Source organism: Acipenser ruthenus, chromosome 11, assembly GCF_902713425.1.
Source record: "Acipenser ruthenus chromosome 11, fAciRut3.2 maternal haplotype, whole genome shotgun sequence".
Taxonomy (NCBI): domain Eukaryota; kingdom Metazoa; phylum Chordata; class Actinopteri; order Acipenseriformes; family Acipenseridae; genus Acipenser; species Acipenser ruthenus.
The window spans coordinates 5,321,220-5,348,938 of NC_081199.1; the positions used below are offsets into that span (position 1 = coordinate 5,321,220).

The 27,719-nt window shown below is 41.7% G+C and overlaps 1 protein-coding gene across 1 annotated transcript; it reads left to right on the forward strand.

Annotated features, from left to right (window-relative positions):
- The first annotated feature begins 242 nt into the window (after positions 1 to 242).
- On the forward strand, positions 243 to 27,652 carry LOC117427022 (huntingtin-interacting protein 1-related protein-like). The gene is made up of 32 exons (XM_034045364.3): positions 243 to 617; positions 10,191 to 10,254; positions 10,774 to 10,916; positions 11,541 to 11,597; positions 11,898 to 11,978; positions 12,620 to 12,696; positions 12,777 to 12,838; positions 14,515 to 14,655; positions 15,011 to 15,068; positions 15,650 to 15,725; positions 16,154 to 16,291; positions 16,565 to 16,623; positions 16,887 to 16,959; positions 17,473 to 17,656; positions 18,050 to 18,138; positions 18,760 to 18,876; positions 19,128 to 19,229; positions 19,870 to 20,064; positions 20,438 to 20,585; positions 20,722 to 20,808; positions 21,084 to 21,191; positions 21,290 to 21,426; positions 21,683 to 21,793; positions 22,236 to 22,294; positions 22,934 to 22,964; positions 23,460 to 23,522; positions 23,747 to 23,847; positions 24,340 to 24,445; positions 24,787 to 24,910; positions 25,261 to 25,322; positions 25,432 to 25,653; positions 26,154 to 27,652. Exons 1-32 carry the CDS (start codon positions 522 to 524, stop codon positions 26,196 to 26,198), a joined length of 3,216 nt encoding a protein of 1,071 aa, XP_033901255.3. The 5' UTR covers positions 243 to 521; the 3' UTR covers positions 26,199 to 27,652.
- The last annotated feature ends 67 nt before the right edge of the window (positions 27,653 to 27,719 follow it).

A 27,719-nucleotide genomic window follows, 5' to 3' on the forward strand; every position in this document is an offset into this window, starting at 1 on the left:
TATTGTTAATATAATTATATTTGGTTTTTGTTTTGTTTTGTGCATGGGGTTCTGTTTTGAGTTCCAGATTATTTTTTAAATTAAGTTGAATAAATAAACCACGTTGTTACGGACACACATTAATATCAACAAACAAGAGGCTCCTAATAGTGCGGTGTCGTATCGTGCAGGGGCTTGGAGATACGGGTTTAGAATCGTTCAAGATGACCTTTATAACTCAGCTCTCTGATTCCACACAGCTCGTTGCTATGCGTGTTCCGTGCAACCTGGGCTGGGATCCACGTATTAAAACATACACAACACCACCCATTCTTCTTCTCCCATGATGCTACTGCACTCGCCTCAGCCCTGTGCCGCTGCTGAATCTCCTGCCTCGCTCGCAAATGTCATGTTTTCATACGAGACTGAATAGCAAGCGCTTCACTCAACGCCGTACTGGATTAATTAGCGTTTCCTGAATTTTTTTCAAAGTGGGATTTAATAACAATAATACAAAAAACAAACAAAATTAAACCGCCTGGATGATTAACACAATAAGACAGGTGCCTTCTAAGGTACTGAACCGGAGATCAACGAACACCTTGGAAGCGGAGAGGGAGCAATTTGATAAGGTGCAGGTACGGTAACGATGAGGTTATAATCTTTATTGTATGTTGTTGCCAGCGTTCCGTTTTAAATCGCAGTTTTTTTTATGGTTTAATACGCTCTTGTGAATTTGTGTGCCACAAGTAAAAGGCCTTTGAAAAGCAGTCGCATTTAAATCAACAGTGTCCTCGTTGGCAGCTTGTATTAACAAGGAAAGCGGGTACAGGTCCGGCTTGTTATTGCAACTCAAGTGAGAAGTTAGCAGTGTTTGAAATCGGATGATAATTACGTTGTATTGGGCAATATGTATAACTTTCAAACCGTCTGTGTTGAAACGTGATATATATTCTAAGTGGGTTTATCAGAACCAATGTCTAAATTACGTAGTAGCAACTCTGTCTAGCTGAGTGAACATGGAGCTCCTGTGAATGATAATATTGTGACAATTAGTACACCAATTAGCCAAACACAGAAACGGTTTAGTAAATTGTTCTAAAGTGTACTAATATATAAGCTTTGTGTTTTTCATTAATACGCAACGTACTTTATTCAACAGTATATTAACAGTACACGTTATGATTTTTTTTTTTTTTTTTTAAAGGCGATGCAACTGTTAGTTTTTTTCAACTGTAGATTGTGACACCACCTGTTGCCCCAACTTTTAACTTGCGGGTTGAATCGGAGGGTATACACACATACACACACATACATACACACATACACACACATACATACATACATACAAAGCAGTAAATGCTTTCCCTGTGGAGTAAGCGAGGCGTGCTCATTTTGTAAAATGCAAATCTCCAGGTAAAATGTTAGTTTAACGCACACATATAGAGCAGCAGATTAATTACATATATATAAAGTTTTTCCACAAGTACAATGTGTTGGCGACTTTATACTGCATTTTCCTCGTTATTTTCAACAGTTATGTTTGCTTACATTTCCCAAAGTTGGTTATCTAGCAGGAAAAAAACGTCCTGCTCATTGAAAAAAACAAACAAAAAACGGCTTGATGTTATCGCCCACCTGCTGCAATAGGATGCTATATTATTGGCGTTTATAGTAGAAACAAATGACAGCTAAATAAACACACCCAACAGGCTTACTGGCAATAAAGTTTATTCACACCTGCCTGTGTGGGACCTGCAAACCACTGTTTCTTTGAAGTCCCACCTGGGTGTATAACTGCTGTGACCGCTTTGCTGTTTGAACCATCATTCTAGAACCGACGGTTTGAATTTAAATATGCCAAACATTCCTCATAAGAAAGAAGTTTGTGAGCTAGGGGGCGCAGTGGTCTAGTTCACCAGTCTTTTACCTCGCTAGGAGATCTAGCTGTGAATCTGGTTCAGGTGATTAATGAAATGGAGTTGGTGTCCTCACCCTGGACCACAGAGGACATTGGACCACATCACAAAACTACCGTTCAGTTCAGAGTTAGAATTGGAAGACATGCCTTTGGTAGCACTGTGGACACATTTTCTATATGATACTACTGTATATATTGGAAAAAAAACCATGTATTGCTACAGGAAACCAGAAACTAATAATATATGGTCCAAGGCAATACATTATTTAGCAAAATAGTATTGTGTAACAGAAACTATAGGCTAACTGCTTTACAGCATTTATGAATGGGCTTATTTTTAATGATGTGCGTATGTAATATATATTATACACTTTAGTGATGATTTACATACTGTAACATATTGACTGTTTTCAAACTTATGTTAAAAAGGAGCATTTATCAATATTTTATTTTATCGATTGTTTTTTAATTGACGGTATATTTCACTATAAATCCAGGACTGAATTGCAGAATGTTAACAGCTTGGATTGGTGCTGGTGTCCCTGTGGTTCATGCTCAGAGTTTAGCTTGTTCTTTTCAGGGCTTTTCCACTGGAATTGTCATTCAAGTGTGAACGTACTGTATTACCTCTGCGAAGGTCAGGTTGAATTAAGTGCATGTTTTCAAAGCTATTATTTACCACTCAAATGAAAAGAGCCAGCGATCTTTATTTTACAGGGCTTTTCAGTCTGTTTCTACCTCTCCACCTTTTGAGTTTCACAGCATATGTGTTACTGTAATTACTCCTCCAAGACAATATCAATAGTGGTAGCATATACTGCAATGAACTTGACAGGTGGAAGCAGGTAATGATGCCACTTTAGTCAAGATAACATAACAAAGCAAAATGCTAATGATTAAATGAGTTCATTTATATAACATACATTTAGGATTCTTTTAGCTTCTGTTTAAATTGGACACGGCAGGACACGTTCTCTTTCTCAGTCACTTGCAGTGCATTAGAGAAGTTAGGAATTAGAAATCCTCTGAAAGCATACTAGTAAAACTGGACCAGCATGGGCCGACCAACTGTAGTGTGTGATTTATGGTAAAGGGTTTTTTTTCTCATTGCTTGACTCAACTGATATTTTCATGAAAGGAAACAACTATATTTGTAGTGTAAACACAAATGTGTAATAATTATGGATGAGACACATTTGTGCTATAATTTACTTTAGGCACCTAACAAACACAAGCGTCAAACATTGCAGTGTAAAGTATACAAATACTAAAATGAGTTTCTAACCTGTTGGATAAGATTTCTTTAATTCTGAATCCGGTATTGTTCAGTATGTCATAATCACATAGGCATCAGAGTCTGCTACAGTATCTCTTTCTGATAGACATCGAGAACCTTTGTGATAACTGGACGTTCCGCGTTCTGTAACTCTTATTGCTTGTTTGATAAGCAGTCAATTAAATGTGTGCCTTTTGTAAAGATAACTGTCAGGTACAAGGCATTTGATCAACCAGGCACCTGTTATATAAATTGCTCCTCCCTGATAGCTGCACGGATATCTCTGCATCGTAATCCTGCAGATTCGGGTGAGATGTCTTTGTGTAGTAATAAGTGCAAACAGTGCAGGGCAAATTAAGCAGCAGGGGCCTGATTGGTCAGATTTCGAGATCCTAGTGGTCACTTCAATAACTAAACTAGGGAGATTCTGAATCCCAGGTCTCGGAGCAGTGCTGGTGTCAGTTTCTAACCTTAGACAGGTCATGTAAAGCAATACAAACCCCTTCCACTGTAGTGAGTGATGGTATGCTTTACTGTTGATCACACACCGTCCTTGCACTCTTGACAGCCTTTCACAATTATTCCATCTGTGCACTGTGAACTATTGATCAGTCAGTCCACACCAAGGGCTAGAACTAGATCTGTCTCAATGCTGTTCTCTTATTTTGGTTCCCTCCAATGCAGTGTGCTCCCTCAGGATTCTGGTTCGATTTCAAAGCTTTATTGTTCGAGTTGTAAACGCTGTTGCTATTATTTCTCTACAGGTAATGAAGACTGAAGGACACATTTAGTCCAATTCTCTTTGTCACGTTTGCCGTTTCAAATGTTGACGTTGGTAACCGAGGCTGAATGAAGCAGCATTAGCCTGACGCAGTGATGCAGGGAAGCAGCTGATTGTCTCAGCATTGTAGCCGATCACTTTTGTAATGAGAGTGAGTTGTACTGGGAGAGTCCCACCAGTGACTAATGATTGTAGCTGATTCAGAGCTGCATTGCAATGACTCTTCCCGTGTTGTCTTTCCAATGTGCTGAGGTAGAATTAGCTCCACTTACAGCTGCAATGTCTTGTTTTAGTTTAGTTCTGCAATGTCTTTCTTGCAGTCAACATTTTTGTTTTCCAATTTTAATTCATTCATTTACTAGGGAGTGCTGATGTACCTGTGGCAGGAAGCACTATACTGGCTGGTATTTTAAACACAGACTGATGCAGTCTATACTTACTTAACCATAGCAACAGCATGGCTCTTGGATTGGAGTGTTTCAGAGTGGAAGAATGACTGACTGACTGAATTGATGTATGCATGCATGCATGCATGTTGTTGGAATCCCATGCTGCCGCTGGTTCTATGGGATCATGGTATTCACAGACTGCTTCTAACCCTGTGACTGGCACTGATGTGCTAGAGAAGCTAACTGCACTGGCATGAAGACACTTGCTTGACAAAATCCTCCACAGCAGAACCGGGTGTTCCTTAAGAAGACACAGGGCTAACTGAGTGCTTTGTGTCATTGACGGTTTGACTTTGCTAGCAATAAGACATAATACAGTTGCTACTATTGCTCTTGCATGTACAGTAAAGTGCCCAATGCAAAATGGTCAGCAGTCACACATACTGCTAATATACAGGCATAGTAATAAAACCCGTGAATACTGATCTTCAGTCTGACCTCCCTGTTGAAGTACATTTATTTAGTGAATTACAAAGTGCCATTTTTGTACTTCTGTTTAAATAAATGTTGTATACACCTGTAGCTGTTCATTTGTCAAGTAGAGTGGTGCAGATGTACAGCTACTACTCTGTATAGAATGCTGTCTAGAAATAAATTCCAAATGGGCTCTAAGTCCATGTTATCTTTTCATTAATAGAGCGAGGTTAAAGGATTTTTTTTTAAATCTTCCTGATAACTGATATAAACCAGCTTCTGCATAGCTACCACCACCCACTCTGAAAGCTCTCCCGTGTTTGCAGAAAGTGAAAGGACACATCAAGGTTATAGGCGTAGGTGAAAGAGTTACTGTTTAATAGGGTAGCCGGATCACTACAGGTAACCTTATTAACGCTGTCGACAGGTCTGCTTATATACCTGTACATGTTATCTGTCTTTCAGCAGTTCAAAATCCTTTTATTTTTACCATTTACTATTCCGTTGTCATTTCTACTGCAGTCTCTGTTCCTGCTCTCTTCAATCCTCAGTTCTGTACTGTTCTCTTTTCAGGAAGCCCCAGTTTGATGGCAACCTTGACTAGCCAGTTCAGCACGTGTGTGGTTGGTTCTTTTGAACCAGTGAATTCAGACGGCCCGCTTGTAAAGCCTGAAAGTATAGATTTCAGCAAAAATCTCCGCAAAGAAGCAGAGAGAATACTTGTACGGAAAAGGTGTATTAGTCAGAAATTATACCATTCACAGAAGCCCTGTAAGGCAGTAAACACAAGAATAATTCAGAAGAGTGTAAGTTACTCATCTCGTGTTTCCCCCCCCGCTCCAGTGTACACCATAACAAACCCGCCACTGTGTGCTAATGAAACGGCAGAGCATTGCACCCCTCCTGCATCAACAGCAGGGCTGCTGACTGAGCAGGAGGTGTTAAACCTGGCTCTTAATACAATGAGGGACTTCTATTCAGCCTGCCAATGGTAGAGGCCTCCTGTTATTTTAATTCATTAAAATGCGTCTTTGTACTGGCGATGCTCTGTGTGTGTGTGTGTGTGTGTGTGTACTAGGCATACAGTAGATGCTATTGTACAGCAGCTGGATAAAGCATCCCCCCCCCCCCCCCCCCCCCCCCTGGAATTCATCACGTTGCCTGCTCTGTGCAGACAATATTAAAGTACACCGAGTTTCAGGCTCGCAGTGGTCTTTTGATAAGTTCAGAAGTTGTTTTTAGCAGAGAGTTTAATGTATTTGGTATTGTTATTATTAGTCTAGTAGTACTGCATCATTATGGAGGTTCTAATTTGTTAAATAGTTTCAGGATAGTTGTGATACATTTGGCCTTTTAATGCTACAAAACTGGTAACAAGACTTCTTTCTTCTGTTTTTCTTTAAATTATAAATCCCAAGTGAATTAAATCTTGGATTAAATAGATTTGGTTTGATTTTATTAAGCTAATTTCATGAACAAATACTGATATTAAAATGTCCATAAAATACAAGTTTCTGCATGCAGGTCCCTTTTTAAGGGTGTGTGTTTAAAAAGCTGCTGTACTTCTACCTTTTATGGGTCTCTCTTTAATCCAATATTTCCTTTTTAAACTGAAGACCTTATTTTGTGCTGTACTCTATGTGACCTTGGAGGCTAGCCCTCACATCTCTGTTGAAATAAGCTGATAAGAAGGAGCATAAACAGGTGCCTGATGTATACAGCAGCATTCAGTCTGGATCGCTGTCACCTCTGACTGGGACACAGCACACGGCTATCTGATGATCTCAAAAAGAAGGGAGTCTCTGTGCAAAACCCGGGACGAGGTGGTAAGCACTGAGGCTTGTATTGCTTTCTGTTTTTGAAATGTTATCCATCCATGTGTGAGTGTGCTGGTGAAAGTGTAGGTATTCTCGATTTTGTTGCTTTTCCATTATGTGCAAACGTGTGACCTTGCCTGACCCATTTATTCATTTAATGGGGCTGATGCTGCTAGTTTATCCATTTCATCATATGATCAATATCAAAATTCATACTGTATTTCTCCAGGGAGGTAGATGTAAGGATCTTAATGGACTCTGAAATCCATTCTTTAGTTGAAGGACATGAGCTCTGCCAGCTGCAGGTCAGTCAAACAATGCCATCGCCGTGCTTCAGTTGCAATAGAATAGAATGGAATAGAATAGAATTGAGAATAGAATAAAGGTCATTAGCTTGCTGGTAAACCTTAATCAATCTCGCTATAAAATCATGTAGCAAATTATCATTGTGCTGTATTGTAATTGCCTGAATTGACTGTAAAATCAGATTGCTTTTGAACGTTTTAAGGGCTGATCTGTAAATCTCAAGACGCAGGCAAAAGTGCAGTAGAAATTATCATTTCACCCCCCCCCCCCCCCCCCTGCAACTTCTATACAAGAGGCGCATGCACGGACTGTGGTGCCAGGCACTGTATGCTGTGACTCACTGTGCTGCTTCAGTAACCAGAGCTGATGCCCTCCGGTACAATAACTCCTTATCGGACTGGAGTGTTTTTTGTTTTTTTTTAGCATTTGCCAGGGCCTGTTTGATATATTAATGAACCAAAGATAGGGTTCCTACCACAAGAGAGGTCTTCATTAAATTGGATCTCTCTACTTGTGTGTCTCTGGCTCTTGGATTCCTTTTTAATTGATGCCACAATAAGCCACTGTCTTAAATGAGGTCATGAGTGTGGCCCTAAATGATGTCTTTATGCACTCGGTTATACCAGCTGCAGAATTCCTCAAACAGGCCTTCTCCTTCTCCTCCTCCTCCTCCTCCTCTTTCTTGTGAGATGATTTCCATGACCTTTATTCATAAGCAAGCCGTTATGAATTCGGAATCCATTTCCTGGGTGCAGTGCTTTGATGCTGGGGCGAAATGGTAATGGTTGTGATAAAGGACTTGTGGTTGAAACTTTATCCTTGTTCTGAGCAGTATTTAACCCTGTAATGATCCAATACTCTTCCTCTGTTGTCAGACAGAGCTTTATGTGTTTGGTATATGCACAAGGAACAGAAGGCTACAGAAATACTTGGCAATTCGTTGCGCAGTGTTTGAGTGTGTGCTCAGATTTTGGTTTTCCTGTCATTATCATGCGTGATGGAGCGATGCGAAGTACCACGTTTAGGTTTGAAAACAAAACCAGTTTAATGTTAAGTAAGCACACAACACACAATTGAAGTTGTTTGCATTTACTTAGGAACCCAGTGGCCTTGCCAATCAGATACAACACAGAAGGAGAAGTAATCCAGCAATCTTGCATTGAGGGGGCGTGGGTAAATCACAGGCAGGCAAAGAGAGACGTTCCAGCCACGTCCTAAATGTTTTTAATCCTGTTGAACCTGGAGTTTCCTCTCTCCTGTAGTAAGCCCTTGAATGGAATTCATTAGCAACATGTATAATTACTTTTGATGACTGTACTGGCTTTTAAAAAACATTTCTAGATGCAAGGGCATTGCAGTACTGTAAGTAGATCACAGTAGTTTTTCATATTGAAAAAAATAAATGTGTAAAACATAACTTATGTTTGTACAGTATTTGAGGTGCTGTCACTTGGCATCTCAGTAAATGTCATACAGTTGTACTGTGATTGTACTCAAGTGCTAAATGTAGACTAGGCTGGGTTGGAAGTGTGTGTGTGTGTGAGAGACACTTCAAAGACTTTGAGAAAGACTTAAAGCCGAAACGCCTTTGAGGAGTGACCCTAAATTTGATAAGAACATCTCGCAGTGGCTGACTATGGAACACACTGGTCAATGTAATGAAGTGACACAAGTGGAAAACAAATGACAGCTGTCATGATTTGTGGCAAACATGTTCTGGACAGAGGTATGAGCTGCTGCTGCTCCTGATGTGTCGAGTAACCCTTCTGTTTCCAGAAGCTCCTATAACATTGTAAGTGCAGTGACCGAAGTCCATGGTTAGCCCTGGAATCGCTCTGTAATCCAGTACCTGTTATTGAGGTCACTTTAATGTTGTGTGTGTGTGTGTGTGTGCAGGAATGGCACACCTTTAGTGTGGCTGGTATCTGAGAGAATCTTATCTCGAGTATTTGAAACTTTTGAATGGGAGCTGGTCCTCGTATCGCCAGCCTTCCTTTTTTTTTCTCAGATGACACTTGCATGCAAATTAATCCAAATCGGAGAAAACAGACTGCTTTAAAAATAGGACTGGGGAGGAACCAGAGAATATGTGCAATATGTATGTATTTAACCTGGGTAATGAGTCAGGGAGCTGGTTCACTAGCTCACAATTTACAGGTCCAGGCCCCATGTTTTTGTAACAATCAGCCTTTATTTATGCATATGTAAGGGATGTTGGACAAAACCAGGATGCTTCGTCAGGCTCTATATTAAGGGCTGATGTCATGGATGAAAGTAGCAGCTGTTGTCACACAGTTTCTATTGTGTTGAGCTTTTAGCTGACGTGTAGCCGGATTCCTTGCGTTTAACATGTTTTAATATGATCTATTTGTTCACTGCTGGTTTGTGTACTAGAGCACGCACACAAGCATATTTGCAATATGTACAGTACAGCACTTTCTTTTTTATGTGTGAGCAGAAGGGTGATGTCTAATGGCAGCAATGCAAAATACACAGTGCCTCAGTAACAGATTTTCTGATAGAACATTTATGAGCCCAGGGGTGTAATAAGGTTGAAACACTGCTTAAGGGTGTTTTTACAACATGTTGAAAATGTGTTGGGGCACCAACTAATTGAATCCGTGTCATGTAAATATAAAATTCAGAGAGATGTGTTTTATTTGGCCTCTTGTGAAGCTCCCGCTGCGTGCTGAGCGCGCTCCCTCGAGTGCACTGCAGTAACGCAGAGCCCCCTGAAAGGTGTCTTGGGAGTCGAGGTGGTGTTTGTGCCAAGCAGGGAGTGGCTGCAGGGTGTCAGTTGAGCCGGAGCTTCAAGTTTGCTGTTCACGTTATATCCTTGTGAAAGGTGCTTTAGTGCCAGGCCAGAAAATGAAACCTTGTTCTTCACATTCCTTAAAGAGGTGTATAAGGGGGGTGATTCCCAGTGGAGGAATCGGCTGATCCACATAAATCAGTGATTCCAAAAAGCTAACGGTAACCACACAGGGGTTGATTTGATCAACTTGCACACCACAGCAGTTAGTTAGTTTGTTTTTGTTTGTTTAAGAGAATTTTGAAGTACCAGGGAATCCACCTGAATTGCATCAACCACTTATGTTTAGTGTACAGTGTCAATAAAAAGTACAAAAAGCAGAACGATGGTTTGAAACTGCCTCGCTGGCTGCTTGACCGTAACTGTGTGTTGTACAGTACAGCGCTCTGATGATTTGTGAATGAAGCTGAAGTCTGCTCTTTTTCTCTGTTTCAGTGCACCAGCATCAGCAAAGCCATCAGCTCGAGCGAGGCCCCTGTCAAGGAGAAACATGCACGCAGTATCCTTTTCCACAATCATGCCAGATAGTCCTCCTCAACCTATTACCTGACACTAACCAACAACTGCAACATTTAAACACATTTCTTTGCTATCTTGCCTGTTTCATTTCTGTCATATAGGCTACTGTAATTCTATGAAGCCAGGTATTTAACTGAACAAACTAAGAACACAGGGATGGAAATAAGACTCCCATTGCATAGCAGTTTCATCCATTCCTGGTTTTACTATGAGTTTTTAATAAGACACACCTGAGCTTGTTACATACACACTGGCTAATCAAACTCGCAGTAAAACCTGGAATGCGTGAATCCGCTATGCAATAGGAGTCTTATTTCCATCCCAGGGACAGAACCATGTATGTTGTGTTCTATGGTCTAAGTGTTTTACTCCTTTTAAACACATAGGAGTCTGAAAAAATGCCTCAGACTCTACAAAAAATATAGCTTGCCCTCCTGGAGCCGATACTTGGTACTACTGCATCTTCACACTGAAGGGGTTTTCCTTGATTCCTGTGCATGAATTATTTTGGGGACCCACCATGAGAAAGGCGCCTTCACCTTCTGGTCCTACGCCATCGGCCTCCCCTTGCCCAGCAGCTCCATCATCAGCTGGAAATTCTGCCATGTCGTGCACAAAATCCTCCGTGACGGGCACCCCAATGTGAGTAACACATGTGTGGTGCTCAGGGATGTGGGCAGTACAGCCATCATTTACAACCTCCTTTGTTATACCCGTAGCAGTGTTAGGATTTGTGTTCTTTACAGCAGCGCTGCACTCCCCCATTGCACTGGACTACAGGCCCTGATCTTGTATTCCAGCAATGGTTAAGCAGCTGCTCTGAGCTTGGCATCAACACCACGGAGCTTTATGGTATATGAGCAACACAGTGGTTTATACACCTGTTACATTCACAGCAGCCCATGTAAAGCACAGATCCTAGCTGTAATAGTCTGCTGGAAGCATTTTACTAAATTGTGTTTTCTCCAACTTTAAAAGTCAAGGGCAAAATGTCTGATTGCTAGAAAGGTGTTTGCATTTGACTCCATGTTTTAAGAAACGAGGTCCTTAGAAAATAATTCAATAAAATTAAAGATTTGTATAGTTTTAGCTTAAGATATACTTTAAATGGGAACTACAGTCGAAAACTGCACCCGTCATTGCCTTCTCTAATGGGGGTGTGTTTACAGTGCCTTTCTTCTGAGGTGTCCAATAAGACGTCAACGATGTCCTCCGAATGTCTAGAGATTATATGAAACTAATTTGTCCCATTCTCTCTATTTGTAGGTACTCCAGGACTGTATGAGACACCAGAGTAATATTCGGGAAATGGGGAGCTTGTGGGTGAGTGAGTGACGAACCGCATGGCTGATTCCTTGAAATGTTTTTATAAAAGTTGATTTGGTTCAAATAATAATGCATTTTGCAGATTTGCACTCAATGGTCCTGCTTGTCTCGCTCTCTGGCATGCATTTATTAAGATGAGTAACACTGAAAGAGTTTTGAATTTCAGCTCATCTGGGATTAAGGGTTTAACTGTGTGGATGGGTTCTTGAAGACTGAGTTGTTCTTGTGATGAGTGAACAAGCTGTAATGCGATATGCTGAAAATCAAACCAAACATCTTCATATGTTGTTTTTCAAGGGTCATTTACATGATAAGTATGGACAGCTGGTGGCGATCTACTCCTCGCTTCTGATCAACAAGATGAATTTCCATGCAAAGGTAAAGGGCGGCAGCGTTTTTTTATTATTTCACAATAAGAATTAAACGTTGTTGGAGTGGAGGCGAAGACCAGTCTGTAATAATGTCAAGATATGGAATCTGGTGTAGTGTACAGGTGTTGGATATCTTGTTAAACCGTGTTAGAAAATGGGTCTTTGCACATTGTATCTGCTGATTTGAGTACTACAAGTCACATATATATTGTATAGGGAGCTGTCCAATTCAGGCTGATTTAGTGGGTTACCCCCTTTAGTGGGTAAAAAAAAAAATAGCTTGTATCTCACTTAGCACCCTATCATTTTTATAATATATAGATACGTAAGAGTAATTCGACAGTATAGTTTATTTCAGTGTGACATCATTTCCATCAGAAGTAATGCAGCTCATACTAAGAGATTTCAGATGGCTGGATCACATCAGTGTCGGGGTCTCCTGTATATTGTGTAGGATAGTGGCTCCACTATTCAGAATGGAATTGCTGGGTTTGTTGCACAACAAGGTCTATTTAAAGGATCTGATGTGTTTAGATTTAGATTTGCCAGCATTGCTGCTGTTAGCACTGTCATCACTAACTTCCAAAAAGAAAGAAATGTCGTTTTTTCACAAAGCTCATATTTTCCTATTCCCTTGTTTGTTCGAAGCGCACTCAATTCCCAGGAAACCTGGAGATGCAGGATGAGGAGCTGGAGAAGGCTGCTGGAACAGACATCAATTACGTGTAAGGCTACTCGCAATCATGAGCATGTACACTCTCAAAAGTCTTCCAACAGGATGTATTGATGTATTTATTTATTCTAGTTTCCAGCTTACAGTGGACTTGTTTGATTACCTGAGCTGTGAACTGAAGCTTGCTGAGACTGGTGAGTATTTCTGACCAGTAACTTGTGGGCATCTAATGAGATTTGTGGATCTTTAAGTGGTGCAATCCTCAGCCCCTCGTCATCCCTTCCATTCCAGGTCTTTATTCCAAGCAAGTAGTCAACTGAACCTCATAAGGGTTAATCTCATTTAAGATCGGATTGGATCAAAAACAAACACTGGAGGTAATGGGGATCCTATTTTCTGTGGACCGCACTCCTATAATGTGCTATTTCTATCCTGTGATGTGTACCTCCTGCATTCAGGACTGCACTGAGTTGATAAACAGGTTTGACACAGGTTCTCCTTGTTCAGTGTTAAAGTGGCACGGTGGTGCAATAGGTAGAGCATGTGAATCAATTATCTTCAGCATTGTTTTAACCCAATTCAGTGAGTTTCCTCAGGTCCTGTGTAGTGGTATGGGAGGTACTGTACTGTACAGTGTGTTTACTTGCTAGTGTCAGGCCCAGGCAGCAATCGCAGCCTGCTTCCCCCTGGGGCTGTGACCAGGAAGTCAACCTCAGTGCCGTCTCACAGATATCATTAACAATCAGCATGTTCCACCACACCCCATTCCACCTGCTGATGACAACATGCTCTGCAATTAACCCTTCCACTGCAGGGATCTGTCTGCCTCTGCTTTTTTTTTCCTTCTTTCCAATTGGAATGTTGGCTTGTGAATCTGAAAAAATGAAGGAATTGGCATACTGGCTTATAATGCAGGAGTGGTCAGTCACGGTCGTGGAGGGTCATTCCGCTCCAGGTTAACTGGTAAAATGAGAGAATTAACTACTTCAGGGTCTTTGGTCACCCCTGTTACAAGGCGTCCAACCAGCACAAATATGCCAATATACAAGCACAGCTTGGTACTTTTAGAAGTCGTAATCTAAAAGTACCAAATTCCCCAGGGGGTGAATTTATACTGTAGACCCACTTCTTAGCATTTACTACATACAATAACGATCCTGTGAATTGTTATTGTTGGATCATTAAAATGGAGCCCCTTGTGGCTAAGTGTTACATTGTCAAATAAATAAGGACTGACCTGTAACAAAAGCAGTCCTTCACTAAAGCTTTCATGAAAGGTCCCACCCATTCCACTGGGTAATTTGCAATTAAATTGGCAGTTTTGTTATCGTTCTAGTCAATAGGAATGTCTCTGGGTTTTGTTTAAGTGTTTGCCAGTGAGTGGTTCTCTTGCTTTTGAATAACAAGCTAACTGGTAACCCTTACAAATCCAAAATTAAAAAATCAGCCAATTCTGAGCCTCTCAAGTCAATTGGTTAGACGTGCTGTGAGTATTAATGCAGACACTTTGAAAGCTAGATGAAGTCAAACAAGTCAAACATGGTGCCAGATATAATTGCATGTTCTTTGGAATGTTGTTCATTTAAATAAACTGTTTAGCTTTAAACACAGCTTGCTTCCAGCTTAATCAACACTTCAAGGCTCAACCGGAGTTTGCTAGTTCTCTATCTTGTTGGTATATCCAATTTAGAGTGTTTTCATTCCCCTTTTGATGGACATGGCCCAGGTTTTACGATGGGTTTGATTAGACACAATGTCTAGGTAACAAGCACGGTAAGAACCTGGAATGGATCGATCTTGTATGCAAGCGGGAGTCTTCTTTCCATCCCTCCAGTGTTTTGAGATCTCTCCTCCCTGTGTTTGTGTGCAGTGTTCAGGCAGCTCAACACCTCCATCGCTGTGTCTCAGACTTCCTCCGGGCAGTGCAGGCTGTCTCCAATGATCCAGGTGATCCAGGACTGCAGCCACCTGTACCACTACATCGTCAAGCTGCTCTTCAAACTGCATGCGTGTGAGTGGAGCTGTGAGAGACGCAGCCATGTCAGTCTCAGCACGGCAGCTCTGTGTGTGCCTGCATGCCCTGTCTAAATACTTTGACCACCAAACACAAACTGCTTCTTCTCCACTGAGGGAATTGTTTGTAAAAGTGCTGTGTTCAGACACCCAGCTGAGATCAACATTACAAAAATAAAGGGTGTTGTGCCCAGTATGATAAGAATGCCTCCATGTTTGTGGGAGGCTAGAATAGGAGTGCAGGTATTGTAGGTAGTTAACAGATCCAGCATTAAGCCCCGATTATAGATCATTATCCACGAAGAGCATTGCTACTGCGCTTTCAATTGCTCTTTGGCTTGTGTCCATTGCAGGTTTGCCAGTGGAAACATTGCAAGGTCACAGAGAGCGGTTCCATGACCAGTTCCACAGGTAAGTCCAAGGATTAATGCTTTAAAAGGGATTATAAATAGCTACCAGGGGCGTGCTTTAGAACAACCATGAATGCATTCGAGACGGCTGCAAGTCAGGGAGGTGTGTTTTCGCTCTGTTAGATGCAATCTTGGTCCGAGTTTAAGTCTTGTAAGTATACTGTATCCATTCTAGTCCAGACTATTCCAAACAGGTCTTTATTTCTTGAACTGAGCAGCCAGAGCCTTGTTGCAACCAAGTCTGTGTTTGTTTAATGGAATCTAGGTGTTAAATGAAGCAATGAAGGGCTTGTCTGGAACACTGTCTTGAATTAGAATGGACTGCACATTTAGAAAATGAAGAATGTATCAGTTACATGTTACTGAGGCAACAGCAGTTTCTTTGATTGATTGGGATTTGAACTTGGCAGATAGTGCCACCTGGTGGCCACATGGTATAACAGTGATGAGAGTGTCCCTTGAAGGGAATGTCATTTTATTTGTCTGCACTCCCATAACTGTTTATAACAGTGTAATTCAGGAGTTCAAATGATTTGCAGGTATACCGACAGTATTTCACAAACACGTGTTTTTATGTTTCAGCCTTAAAAACTTCTTCAATCGAGCGAGAGACATGCTGTACTTCAAGAGACTGATCCAGATCCCAAAGCTGCCTGATGTAAGAGGGCTGGGATCAGCATGCTAAATTACTACCCATATATATGGGGATGGTGGAAATGGTGGTGGTGTTGAAATCCAAGGGAAAAGATTTACATGACAATGTATTAAAAACCAAGAACCATGAGTCACACATGCAGACACCAGGGTACATCGGTAATAAATAATAATGATCACCCCCACCCTATTCCAATCCTATTCCTCAATAAGACGTTCTATCTATACCTGAAACTACTCTGCTTTAGTCCTTCATTTTTCATTCAATGAAACCCTTGCACTGTAACAGTTCTAACAGACTCTCCACTGTGATGCTGTACTGGAGATGTTTCATTTTGCCAGGGCTTGTAGTTAATGGCCAGTTCTTGAACACCTTGAGATGTAATAGAAAGACTTGGCTGACACCAGTGACCTCTCTCCCTCTCTGTCTAGAGCCCTCCTAATTTCCTGCGCGCCTCTGCGCTGGCGGAGCACGTCAAGCCCGTGGTGGTGATGTCTGATGAAGTGCCAGACGATGAAGAACCAGAGGCTCTGATAGAGGTCACCTCCGCCCCACAAACCCAACAGCAGGTACGTGGATATAGTGGAGGCGTGTGTGTGTTTTGAGAACCGCTGAGCCAGCTGTGTCTGTAATAAACGCCTAGTAAAACCAGGAATGGATCAAACGGCTATGCAATGGGAGTCTTATTTCCATCCGTGAAAATCCGAAATGCAAGCCTGCTGGAACTCTCCCATTCCAGTGGGAGAGTTGTCTACCAGGACCCTGCTCTGCAGTACAAGTTTTATTATGGGGTAAACAACATGGATTTGAATACGATTTGATGTAGTGTTTTTATTTTCCAGAATGTGGTGGATATGTTTGATCAGGCCTTTGGCCCTCCGTCTAACGGTTTTGATGACAGGTAAGATCAGCGTTGGCTCGGATTGTGTGCTTCTGCCTTTTTAAGATACTCTTGGTTTGCTGTTTCAGTAGGTAATGTCCATTAGTGTAAATGAGAAAGTCCATGGAGAAATAATCAACGTGACCCCCTCCCCAATATTACTTCTCTGCTAGTTCCTCTAGCTGTCTGCACCCTGTTTCATTAGGTTGTAGGTTTGCAAAATAAAATGTTGATTCTCAAATATCTGTTCTACCCTTTGTTGTGATGCTCCCCTCTGTTTACAGGGACGTGCAGATAGACAATCTGAAGCGAGAAGTGGAGATGCTTAGAGCCGAACTGGAGAGGATCAAATCAGAGGTACTTTGAGAGAGATTGACGAGATTAGAAACCTTCCATTCAAGTGAGCAGCATATTAATCTATAATAAAATCAACATACAATCAGACCAGATATTAAACAAGAGGTCCTGATGCTTTCTGGAGATGCTCTTTGTTTCGTCAAGCTCTGCAAGGGTTTGTAAATCCTTTCATTTTGCAATAATTCTGACTACTCTGTTACTTCACTATTAAATTACATTGATTTTATTTTTTGCCTCATCTCCAAATTTGACAAACAGTAAAACAGTTGAATGCCTTGAGCAAGTGGCAGACATTTTAAGTTAACGATTTTAATGGAATTAACTAAAACTGCCACAGAGACTAACAGTAGCTTAATCAGAGACTTTATGGGAGGAGGAGATGGAGCAGTTCTAGTAGTCATGGTAGTGACAGTGGTAATCATCATATCGGTAGTACTGGTATTAGTTGTTGTAATAATGGTGGTGGTAGCAGTGCTAGAATGAGTCTTGAAATGTGCGCTCCTCTGTTCACAGGCCCAGCGCTACATCACTCAGCTCAAGTCTCAGATCAACAGCCTGGAGGCGGAGCTGGAGGAGCAGCGAACGCAGAAGCAGAAGGCGCTGGTGGAGAACGAGCAGCTGCGCATGGAGCTGGAGAGCCTGCGGAGGCAGCGGGCCGAGGGGGAGAGCCAGCTGGGACAGGTCCTCGAGGCGGAGAGTAAGACTCCCCTGCAATGACACAGACCGGCCCGGACTCCTGGCTGTTTAACACTCTGTGCATTTGATAGATTACACTTTTTTCTGCACATCTCTTGCTAAAAACATTAACCGTTACACAGCTGCATTTCTCTGAAATTTGACATTTTTTTTTTCCCCAAATGTTTTCGATTTTGGACTTTTTTTTAATATACAAATGGTATCCTTGAAGTGTGTTCTGTGATATAAATATGAAAGTTCCCTAAATGGCCTGTACGAGGCACCATGTACTGCATGACACTGACTTGAGCTTACTATTGTATTCTAGCAAGTGGTGCAATCGTAAACTGAATAATCCGTTCCCAGGTGTGCTGATTTCATGATTCATTCCTTTTTGTTTTTTTTCTGATTGCAGAGAGAGCCCAGGCCACAGAGCAGCGCTACAACAAGCTGAAGGACAAGCACAATGATCTGGTCAGCAGCCACGCAGAGCTCCTCAGAAAGGTAACCCTGTCGAACGCAAAGCTGCTTTTTAATTACCCTGTTAACAATCATTAACTAAGCTCTTTAAATAACTCTCTGAATGAATGTGCTGTTTCCATGTGGCACCCTCTCTATACAAGGTTAAACATATAGTTCCCCTCAGAAGAGCCTGCCACAGTGAGAATAGCAGCACTGACATTTATAATGACAAGCAAATTGTGTGTTTTGGCATTATTGCTTAATCCTTTTTCAGTGCTGTTGCTGAGAGGGATTGTCACAAATTATTTTTTAATTTACTTTTGTTGCAGATTACACACAGCTACTCGCTCTTTCTAGTTGTCTGAAGCTCGTTTTGATCTTGCTAGCAAATTGATATCTTTAAGATATCGCAGCACTTTGAGTTAAACAGAAGCAGATTTAAAAAAATATTGATGCAGACACAAATTATACCATTGTAAAATTCTTTATAAAAGATTTGAATTGAAATGTATGACCATTCGAAATGTTAAATGCTTATTATAGGAAACTGTGCTCCCTCAATGCTTTAGGACTTGTACTGTATACTGTGTAGCATATCAACACGCAGTACTCCATTCCCCAAACCCGAACCAGGTGAAACCTCCAGGTTTTCTGTCTCTCCAGAGTGCGGACACTTCAAAAATGCTGAGTGCGACCCAGCAGTCTCAGGAGGAGGTGGCCAGAACCAAACAGCAGCTGGCATTCGAGGTGGAGCAGGTCAAACAGGCGTCCGAGATGAAGGTAGGGTGCCAGAATCCATCCCTCCTTGCAGCAGTCCTAGACTGGAAAACCAAGATAAATGCCTCGATGCCAATGAATTGTGCTGTTTATTGCATGTGAACCGCTAAAGAATATTGAGTTATTGTTCTCTTTGTTTGTTTGTTCAGCTCCTACCTGGTTTTTGTATAGATCTGAATCTGCCTGTGCTGGACCAGGTTTGAAGTTGAGTGCTCATTAACTCTATTGTTTTATTCTGCTCACTCTGGCTCCAGATTGAAGAACAAAATGTTCAGCTGGAGAGACTCCGAAGGGAACTGGAGGCCAGCCGGGCTGAACTATCCCACATTCAGAGCACGCTGCAGAGCTCCGAGCAGGTAAAGCACGATGCACATGGGGGTTAGTGGTCCTGCTTGCCAGGGATGAGCCTGATGAAATCTTACACATTACCTTACACAATGTGAAATAGAAGTAAAATCAAAATCAATTTGATTGGCTATATATGAGTCCATTTGTAGAGGGAATGGCAGAAGGTTCGGAGACTGACAAAGCTTTACTTCAGTTTGCATGTTGCTATGTGTATATGGCATGCAAACAAGTTTCCTGGTGTCGTGCAAATTTGATGTAAATGTCCTGCCATACAAAGAGTCAGCATTTCATCATGTTCTCCCAATGCAAACGGGAAACCTGACCAGCCTTGTAGGCTTATTCTAATAGCAGCACCCTGTATGCCTATTAGACTTTTAATATGTAAAAGAAAAAAAATCAGTGTAAGATACTAAAACTGTTTAATTTTCTGAAGTTGTTAATTAAGCCATTAGACACAGCCTGTCCATTTTTAATTCAGTCGGTGTAAACTAAGATGTTGGGGGAGCGTCTGAATGTTTAAGTGAGGTTTTGCTTTGATAAGATTGATGATCAGTACAGAAGGACAGGGAGAGCACTCCAATCGGAGAGCACTCCAAGCAATTTTATAATGATCCAATAACCAATCAATACGTTTGTGTGTGTGGTCAGTCTGGGCAGAAGCTGAGCAGCATGCTGGGGGGTCTGCAGGAGGAGGAGGGGGTGCTGAGGAAGAAGCTGGCACAGCAGGAGGCGGAGCTCTGCTCTCTGAAGAGCGAGGTTCAGCAGAGCCAGTCCTCACTCCAGCAAGAGAAGGAAAGGAGCTCTCGGGAACTTGGGGAGCTGCAGGGGAGACTGAGGGAGAAGGTGAGCCGAGTAGGCGGAGGAAAGTCAATCCCACCCCCTAGCTAGATCACTTCTCACTGCTTTCACATAGCCTACCAGATGATGGCGTAGGATCTAAAACACTGGGAACATTTTAAAAGACTAGATTCTGTGCTTTTAAATTAGATTAATCCCCAATAGGGGATAATGGTGTGCTAACAAGAAACAAGACTTTTCTCATTCCCAAACTTTTTTCTTATGTTATGAAATGACTTTTAAAAATCTGTTCTGTAAGGATTCACTTATGTAATTTGTAATTATTTTGCCGCACTTGAGTAACTGCTGGAATACAAGGGTTCTGTCCATTACTATCCGGTGAATAACCCTCCTCTCACGCTCGTTCTTTGTGACTCAGTCGAGCCAGGAGGATCTTCTCCAGCAAAAGCTCCTGGACGAGCAGTTCAGGCTTCTGCAGGGGACGGTGGCGGAGGCTGAGAACATCATTCAGGACGCCGTGGCCCGGCTGGATGACCCCCTGCACATCCGCTGCACCAGCTCCCCAGGTACGTGAGGACAGCAAAACAACACAGTGTGCTGCTCCATCCCAGTGCGGAGATCTGCTTCACCCGCTGTGCTTAAATTCAGTGTAGCAGGCAGGGAGATGCATGACACTAACCCAGCTTGCCTTCATTCTTGCAGATTACCTGATCTTCAGGGCAGAGGCCACGCTGGGCTCTATCGACTCTGTGCAGCGCGGACACGCTGAGTACTTGAAGAACATGGGAGGTAATCGAGCACACAGCCCTCACCTGATCCTTGAGCACTTTTGTAGACAGAGATGCAATACAACAATAAACCAGTACATGGAGGGGGGGTAACTCTGAGTTCTGATGGAGATCTGTTTCACATTGAAACACATGGCAGTCTCATTGTACTTGTAGTTCATCTTTGTATTTGTATTGAAACAGAGGACATTAGTATTAGTAAGTGTCTGAGTGCTGTGTTTTCTAGTTGCAATGGTAACGCAGTAAGAACGTTTTTATATGAACTCTGGTTCCTAGATGCTGGGAGCCTGGTGCGACCCCTCACTCAGTTTGCCCACCTGACTGCAGACACCATAGTGAATGGCAGTGCCACTGCACACCTGGCACCCACTGACCATGCCGATAGTAAGTACCGCTAGCCTGTTCTGTTCAGGACATGTGACTTAACAATGCCCAGTTCAGCACCAACACTCCGTATTGAGAATGTGTGTGTTTTTTTCCAGAGCTAACTGACAGCTGCAGGGACTGTGGGAATGTAAGCTTACAGTTTTTGAAAGACTTGAAGAGCAAACAGTCTTTGGCACGCGCGAGCCCAGTGGCTATCAAACTGATCATTGAGAAGATCCTGCAGCTGGGCAAGGTAAGGGGGGCAGTGCAGCCTCGAGTAATGGGAGAGCTTCACAAAGGACTGGCGAGTCATGGTCTTGACGAGTTCACTGACCTGACTCCTATGGTTATCACTGTTGTACAAGCAGTGAAATATGAGTTTAATATTGGGGTTCACAGGGGAATACAGATAACCAGACTGTTCCATTCGAGAGCCCGCTTGTCGAGTTATAGTAATAATCAGGTCTTCAGTGTTACAGCTAAAATGCTTTGCTTTCCTCCTTGTGTAGGACCTGAGGCCTAAAAGCATGGACTTCAACCAGGAGGAGCTGGGAGACATGGTGGATAAAGAGATGGCAGCTACTTCAGCAGCCATTGAAGAGGCAGTCAGAAGAATTGAGGTGAGCAGAATACACTGAACAATGCAATGGAATCTGTGCACCGTGTAACACAGTTTGGACCGACTCTAGTTCTTAAATCCCCACAAAGGGATGATATTACTTTTTTGAAATGGTGGCACTCTGTATTTCCCACAAAAACTCATAGCGGGTTATCTGAAGGTTCCATCCCTGGTTCTCTGCAATTAGGTATGAGTTACACAGCTGTTTGCACGCACAGCGTACCTTCCCTGAATTGTGCCACTTGCTGTAATTGCCCTACATCAGCACCTCACTGCCCCCCAGTGGGTCCTTGTTCTGGACGTCAGTCTCCCCCCAGTGCTGGCATGCAGGTGCTGCAGTTCTCCTCGCATGTTGCAGTGCAATTCAAGACCCCCGTTGCATATCTTTTTTTCCCCTGAATCAATTGTTTTCACAACATTGTACATTGCTTGTTTTTCTACAGGAAATGATGAACCAGGCTAGAAAAGACAGTTCTGGAGTGAAGCTGGAGGTCAATGAAAGGTCAGTAGGAGGAGACTGTTTGTTTTAAAGCGCTTTGTGATGGTGTTCCACTATGAAAGGTGCTATATAAAATAGATTGATTGATTTAAACAAGCAGCAGAATAATCTGCAGGGTTGGAGGAATGTGTGTCTCTTCCTATGCTTGGTCATGGTGTTGGCAGATACCAGGATTAATATTGCATGTTGTGAAAGTGAGACAGTTTTTACAGTAGCAGTTCAGCTGAGCCTTTTATATTGGAGCTTTGCCTGTTGCTGCACGACCAGAATTTCATGGCAGAGGGCACTGTGGGCACACCAATGCACAGTAACTCAATGGAGCTCTGGACACAGGCCTGTATTTGATCAAAGTTGTTTCCTCCAGGGATAAAGTTGAACCATTGTTTATGAAGGGAAACGCACACCAGTAGTGATACAAAAGTGGAAATAAATGTAGAAAAGGTAGACTTTAACTTGCTTTTGTTACATTAACTGGATTTGTTTTCATTGCATAAAATATGGTGCAGGTTGTACTAATAGGAGTTAAAAGCTTTGATAAACTGATGCCATTTTACTCTACTGAATCAATTCAGAAATACATTCACGCTTGTACAGTTAGATTAGTATCATAATGAAAATAATAATGTGTTTATTCATTTTTAGAATCCTGAACTCCTGCACAAACCTGATGAAGGTGAGTTTGTTCCCATTTTGACATCGTGGGGAATATGCTTGGACCATTGACACTGTGTGTGCTTTCTTCAGCCGTAACTACAAACACTCAGCCAAAGAAAAGTAACATTCTTTTAGGTAGAGGTCTTCAATGTTGAAATGAGTTTTGGTCCCATTCTTATTCTTGTACCACAATGAAAAATCTTGAAATGGTTCCATGAAGAGAAATAAGTGTGTTTTATTCTGATTTTCAGGGTTACAGATGAGACTTCCTTTGCATAGCAGTTTGCAAGAACGTAGTTACCATGGATACACATTAGCATGTGTCCTCTTGGACATGACTTAGAGTAACATTGCACAATGCTTTACAATGGCAGTCTTGCTGTACCACTTTCCCTGTTCTTATGAAATGACCTTCCTTTCACAAGGAGAGCTATACTTTTCAAAATCAGACTATTCCAGTGTTATGCAATGTGTTTGGATGGAGATTTTGTAATTATATTTGTTGTTGTTATAGGCTATCCATCTGCTTGTCACGGCCTCAACAGAACTACAGCGGGAGATTGTGGACAGTGGACGGGTAAAATCACTCAAGTGTATATTTGATATATGTGTATATTTTATGTATGTATGTATGTATGTGTGTATATAGGTTTTGCTCAAAAGAGCCACCTTCCCAACGTTTCGGTATGTTTACATGCCTTTGTCAAGGGAAACAGTGGAGGTACTTCTAGGATTTGGATGCCATGGTAACATTCATTTATTTTGGCAAAGCTTAATGTGTGACTATTGTTCTTTTTAAAGGGGGCAGCAACACAGAAGGAGTTCTATGCTAAGAATTCTCGCTGGACAGAAGGTTTGATTTCTGCATCCAAAGCAGTGGGCTGGGGAGCGACTCAGATGGTGTAAGTCTCCAGAAAAGATATTCCACTGTCCTGCAACAGACTTCAGTACTGTTAACAAATCACTAAAATACCAGCTAGTCATACAAAAAAGAAGCAGTCTTAGTGTGTGGGGGTTGATTTACTTTAAGCAGTGACGGATCTAAAATATTGCTCCCTCTCCCTAGATTTGTGCATGTACACGACTGTGTTCCTGACCCAAACTGTCACCATCAAAATCTGCCTAAGCAGCTTCTAGCTGATCCTGCTTTTATGTAATGAAAACATATTTACTGAGCACAAGGCGCTGACCCACTTTCTGTATTTTTTTGGCAAACAGAGAAGCAGTGTGAGTTTTGTTAACAGTGAGGGGAGATTTAAATTGTTAGGTCTCCAGAGGAATATTGCACCAGAAACATTATTCCAAGTGGTTTAAAATGTTTTCATATTATAACTTGTGTTGATTCTTTTGCAATTGACAATACAGTCATGCCTTTTATTTGCTCTCTAATGCAGGGAGTCCGCAGACAAGGTTGTTCTACACACGGGAAAATATGAAGAGCTGATTGTGTGCTCACACGAGATCGCAGCGAGCACAGCACAGCTCGTTGCTGCTTCCAAGGTAACACCTTTCACAGGAAGAACATAACAGGCTGCAGGTTTGAGTCATTCCAGTGTTTGCAATGCGTTCTCCAACACTGGCGGTGTTTGGCTGGTCTTTCTGCTGTGCCCCAGCTCGGGTAGAGTTGCTTAGCTCTGCTTCCACCGTCCTTCTCCAAGTCGTCTTTGGGTTTGCTCTTTTTCTTTGGCCTTCAGGTGTCCAACGCAAGGCTACCTTTGATGTCACTGCCATTTTTGCGAAGGACATGACCAATCCACGTCCATGTCCTTTTTGGTAATTTTGTAACATTTTACAATGTGTATCGCCAATGAAAAAATGTGGCATTTCTACTCTTTTTCTAGGTCAAGGCTGACCTCCATAGCAAAAAACTCACTAAGCTCCAGCAGGCATCTCGCCATGTCAACGATATGGCTGCCAATGTGGTGGCCTCAACCAAATCTGGACAGGAACAGATTGAAGACAAGGGTAAGGAGATGGCTGAAGACCATACTCTGAGGCAATACCAGAATAAACCTAAAACAGAACTTGTTTAATACTGTAGAACCTGACAGAACTGTACACAAGTCTTTGATCGTGTAGGACTTTGATGATACGATGCAGTAGAGTCTGCATTATGCAGGCTGTGGTTGCAGGTGAACCATACTGAATACATTACAAGTCCTTCATACTAAATAAACACTTTTAATACAACTCAACCCAGTGCCATGCTAAATGAACATAGTATTGTTGAGGGCTACATTGTTCCAATGAAAGACTCCAGACTTGCTTAAGTTAAGCAATTTTTTTTTTTTTTTTTTTTTTTTTTTACCCCACAGACACCATGGATTTCTCCGGCATGTCCCTGATTAAACTCCGGAAGGAAGAGATGGAGTCCCAGGTTTGTGTTTCTCCCACAGCCAACGTGATGCAATCGCATGAAGTTTCAACATCTGCAGCTTGCGTCCTGTTTTGCTAGTACTGAGTTGTGGTTGGTTTGTGTTTTCCAGGTGAAGGTATTGGAGCTGGAGACCCAGCTTCAGGGCGAGAGGATGCGTCTTGGCGATCTGAGGAAGAAGCACTATGAGCTGGCCGGGGGGTGTGATTTCTCCCCTGAGGAAGCAGTCCTAGTCAAGGAAGCCCCAGCATCTTTGATGGCAAATAAACCCAGCATCCTTAAGAAACCCCCACTGGCTCAGAAACCTACCATGCCCCCCAAGAACAACTCTCAGGTAATGCAGATCGATTCTCCTTGTCTTATAATTGAGCAAACAGGTGCATGAGCTTATACAAGGCTATGTGCTGTTAGATGTGCAAATGCAGTTACTACTTTGAGTGCAAATGCAAGGTATGGGGCTGAGGTACATTCACTGTACTTAACAGCATGGTAAGTTATGTTATTAAAAATTAGATGATGGGGAAGCATTGTACTGTAGGTGGATTTCTAATAGGTTTTACCTTTTATCTTTCCCTTGAACTCAAATAGTCCTGCTTACAAGCCAATGCACTTCTCATATTTCACATGTATTTGTCCCCGTTGCATAACAGGAGCCATTCTAGCATCTAAACACCTGAACCTGTAACCTATCTGGTTCCATAGCTCTGGTGTGACTTATTACTTCACTCACAAAATATGCATGGGCAGTCTTATTTCTATACTTTTTTTTCCAATTTACACACCCCATGTAGGAGTAGCAGTAGTAAGTTATGCTTTGTTTTATTCTCCTTTCAGTTAAATATCTCTGACGGACTCTACAAAGCACATTTTAGGCATTAGAAGAATCAAAACGGAGAGGACCATGCTGAATTACAGAAGCTGGGACTGTTGTGCCACTCTGCAGGGTGCCCACTCCTCTCACTCGAACCTCAGTTACCGGAGGTTAGCAGCTCTCCGGTCTCATCGGCCCTTCATAAAGAAACACCCAACAGGGCAACAATGGCCACTTTTATTTTGTTGTCAAATTAAAAACTCCTCTGCTTTTGATCAACTTTTTTTTTTTTTGAGTTGTCCCTCTTGTGGTGTTTTGATCTCTGAACCCAAACTACACTTTTTTCTTATGTTACACACACTAGCTAGTATACAGTACATGCAATGCTGTAGCATGTACTACTGTAAACACATCTTTTGTTGATGTTTTTTTTTTTGTTTGAAAAGCAGAGTTGGTATGGCAGGGTGTTTTATAGACTGACTTTTACTGAGCCTGGCTGAATTCACTAGTAATGATGACCACCTGTGAGAGATCTCAGCATTGAAAAGGGGATTCTTGTTACCAATACAGCCAGTTACTGTGCTTCCTGTTGTGGCAAAGGGTTTTGCTTATTGTTTGGCATTCAGTACACTGTGTATGATGTACATGGGCAGCAACTACCTGGAAAACACCGATGCCTGAAAAGAAAATGCACAAACATAGTGAATATTTCCCAATTATAAATATTTCTTTAAAGTAAATTGTGTTTTTAAAACTCTAAACTACTCCTTCTTTTCAAAGACCATTTCATTGTGATCTGAAATACTGTAATGCAATTACACAATGTGTATCATGATCCTAATTCATATGTTGTAAGGGTCAGCCCAGGAGTAGCAATATTGTTGTTCTGAGAATAAGTTGCTTTCATATTTTGTTAAATGAGAACAGTTTTGTAAAGATGATTTAAAAAAAATTAAATGCACACTAATCCTGGTATCAAATAATATAAATCATTTAATGTACATTGTGCAACTATTGACTTACAAGGCTAGCTTGCAAATGCCATGTGCAACAGCGGGTGAGGGTGAATGCAGCACACAAAGTACCATTGAATGTAGTTGTATGTACAGTATGTTGCTTAAGGAAACAAAGCCTGTATCCACAATCTCTTAACAGCTGTGCTTTTTTTAGGTTTGGGTGTAGCTCGTGTCATTGAGGTTCATAACATCTAGATTGTGTAGTTGTAGCATGAATATTATCAGCTCAGATATTTTTGCTTCTCACTGTGCATAAAGTCTGAAAAATATTCTCTGTATCACAAATGGAAATTGTAAATAGTTTTCTGAACATATGAAGAATTCTCTGGCACCTGCCGTGAGTCGCTTCGTAATGGGTACAGTACATATGATTAAAGGGGTTAATTAAAGGTTGTTCTCTCTTAACTGTTGTCTTTTATATACTCAGATCTTGATTATATATTTTAGGAAAGACCAATGTGATTCTGTAATAAAGGTGAAATCAGCAATAAACATTCATAAACGCTGCTTGGTGTTGGTCTTTATTACATTTAATTACACGGCCGTTGAACAAATAGTAGTGAATCGATTTCC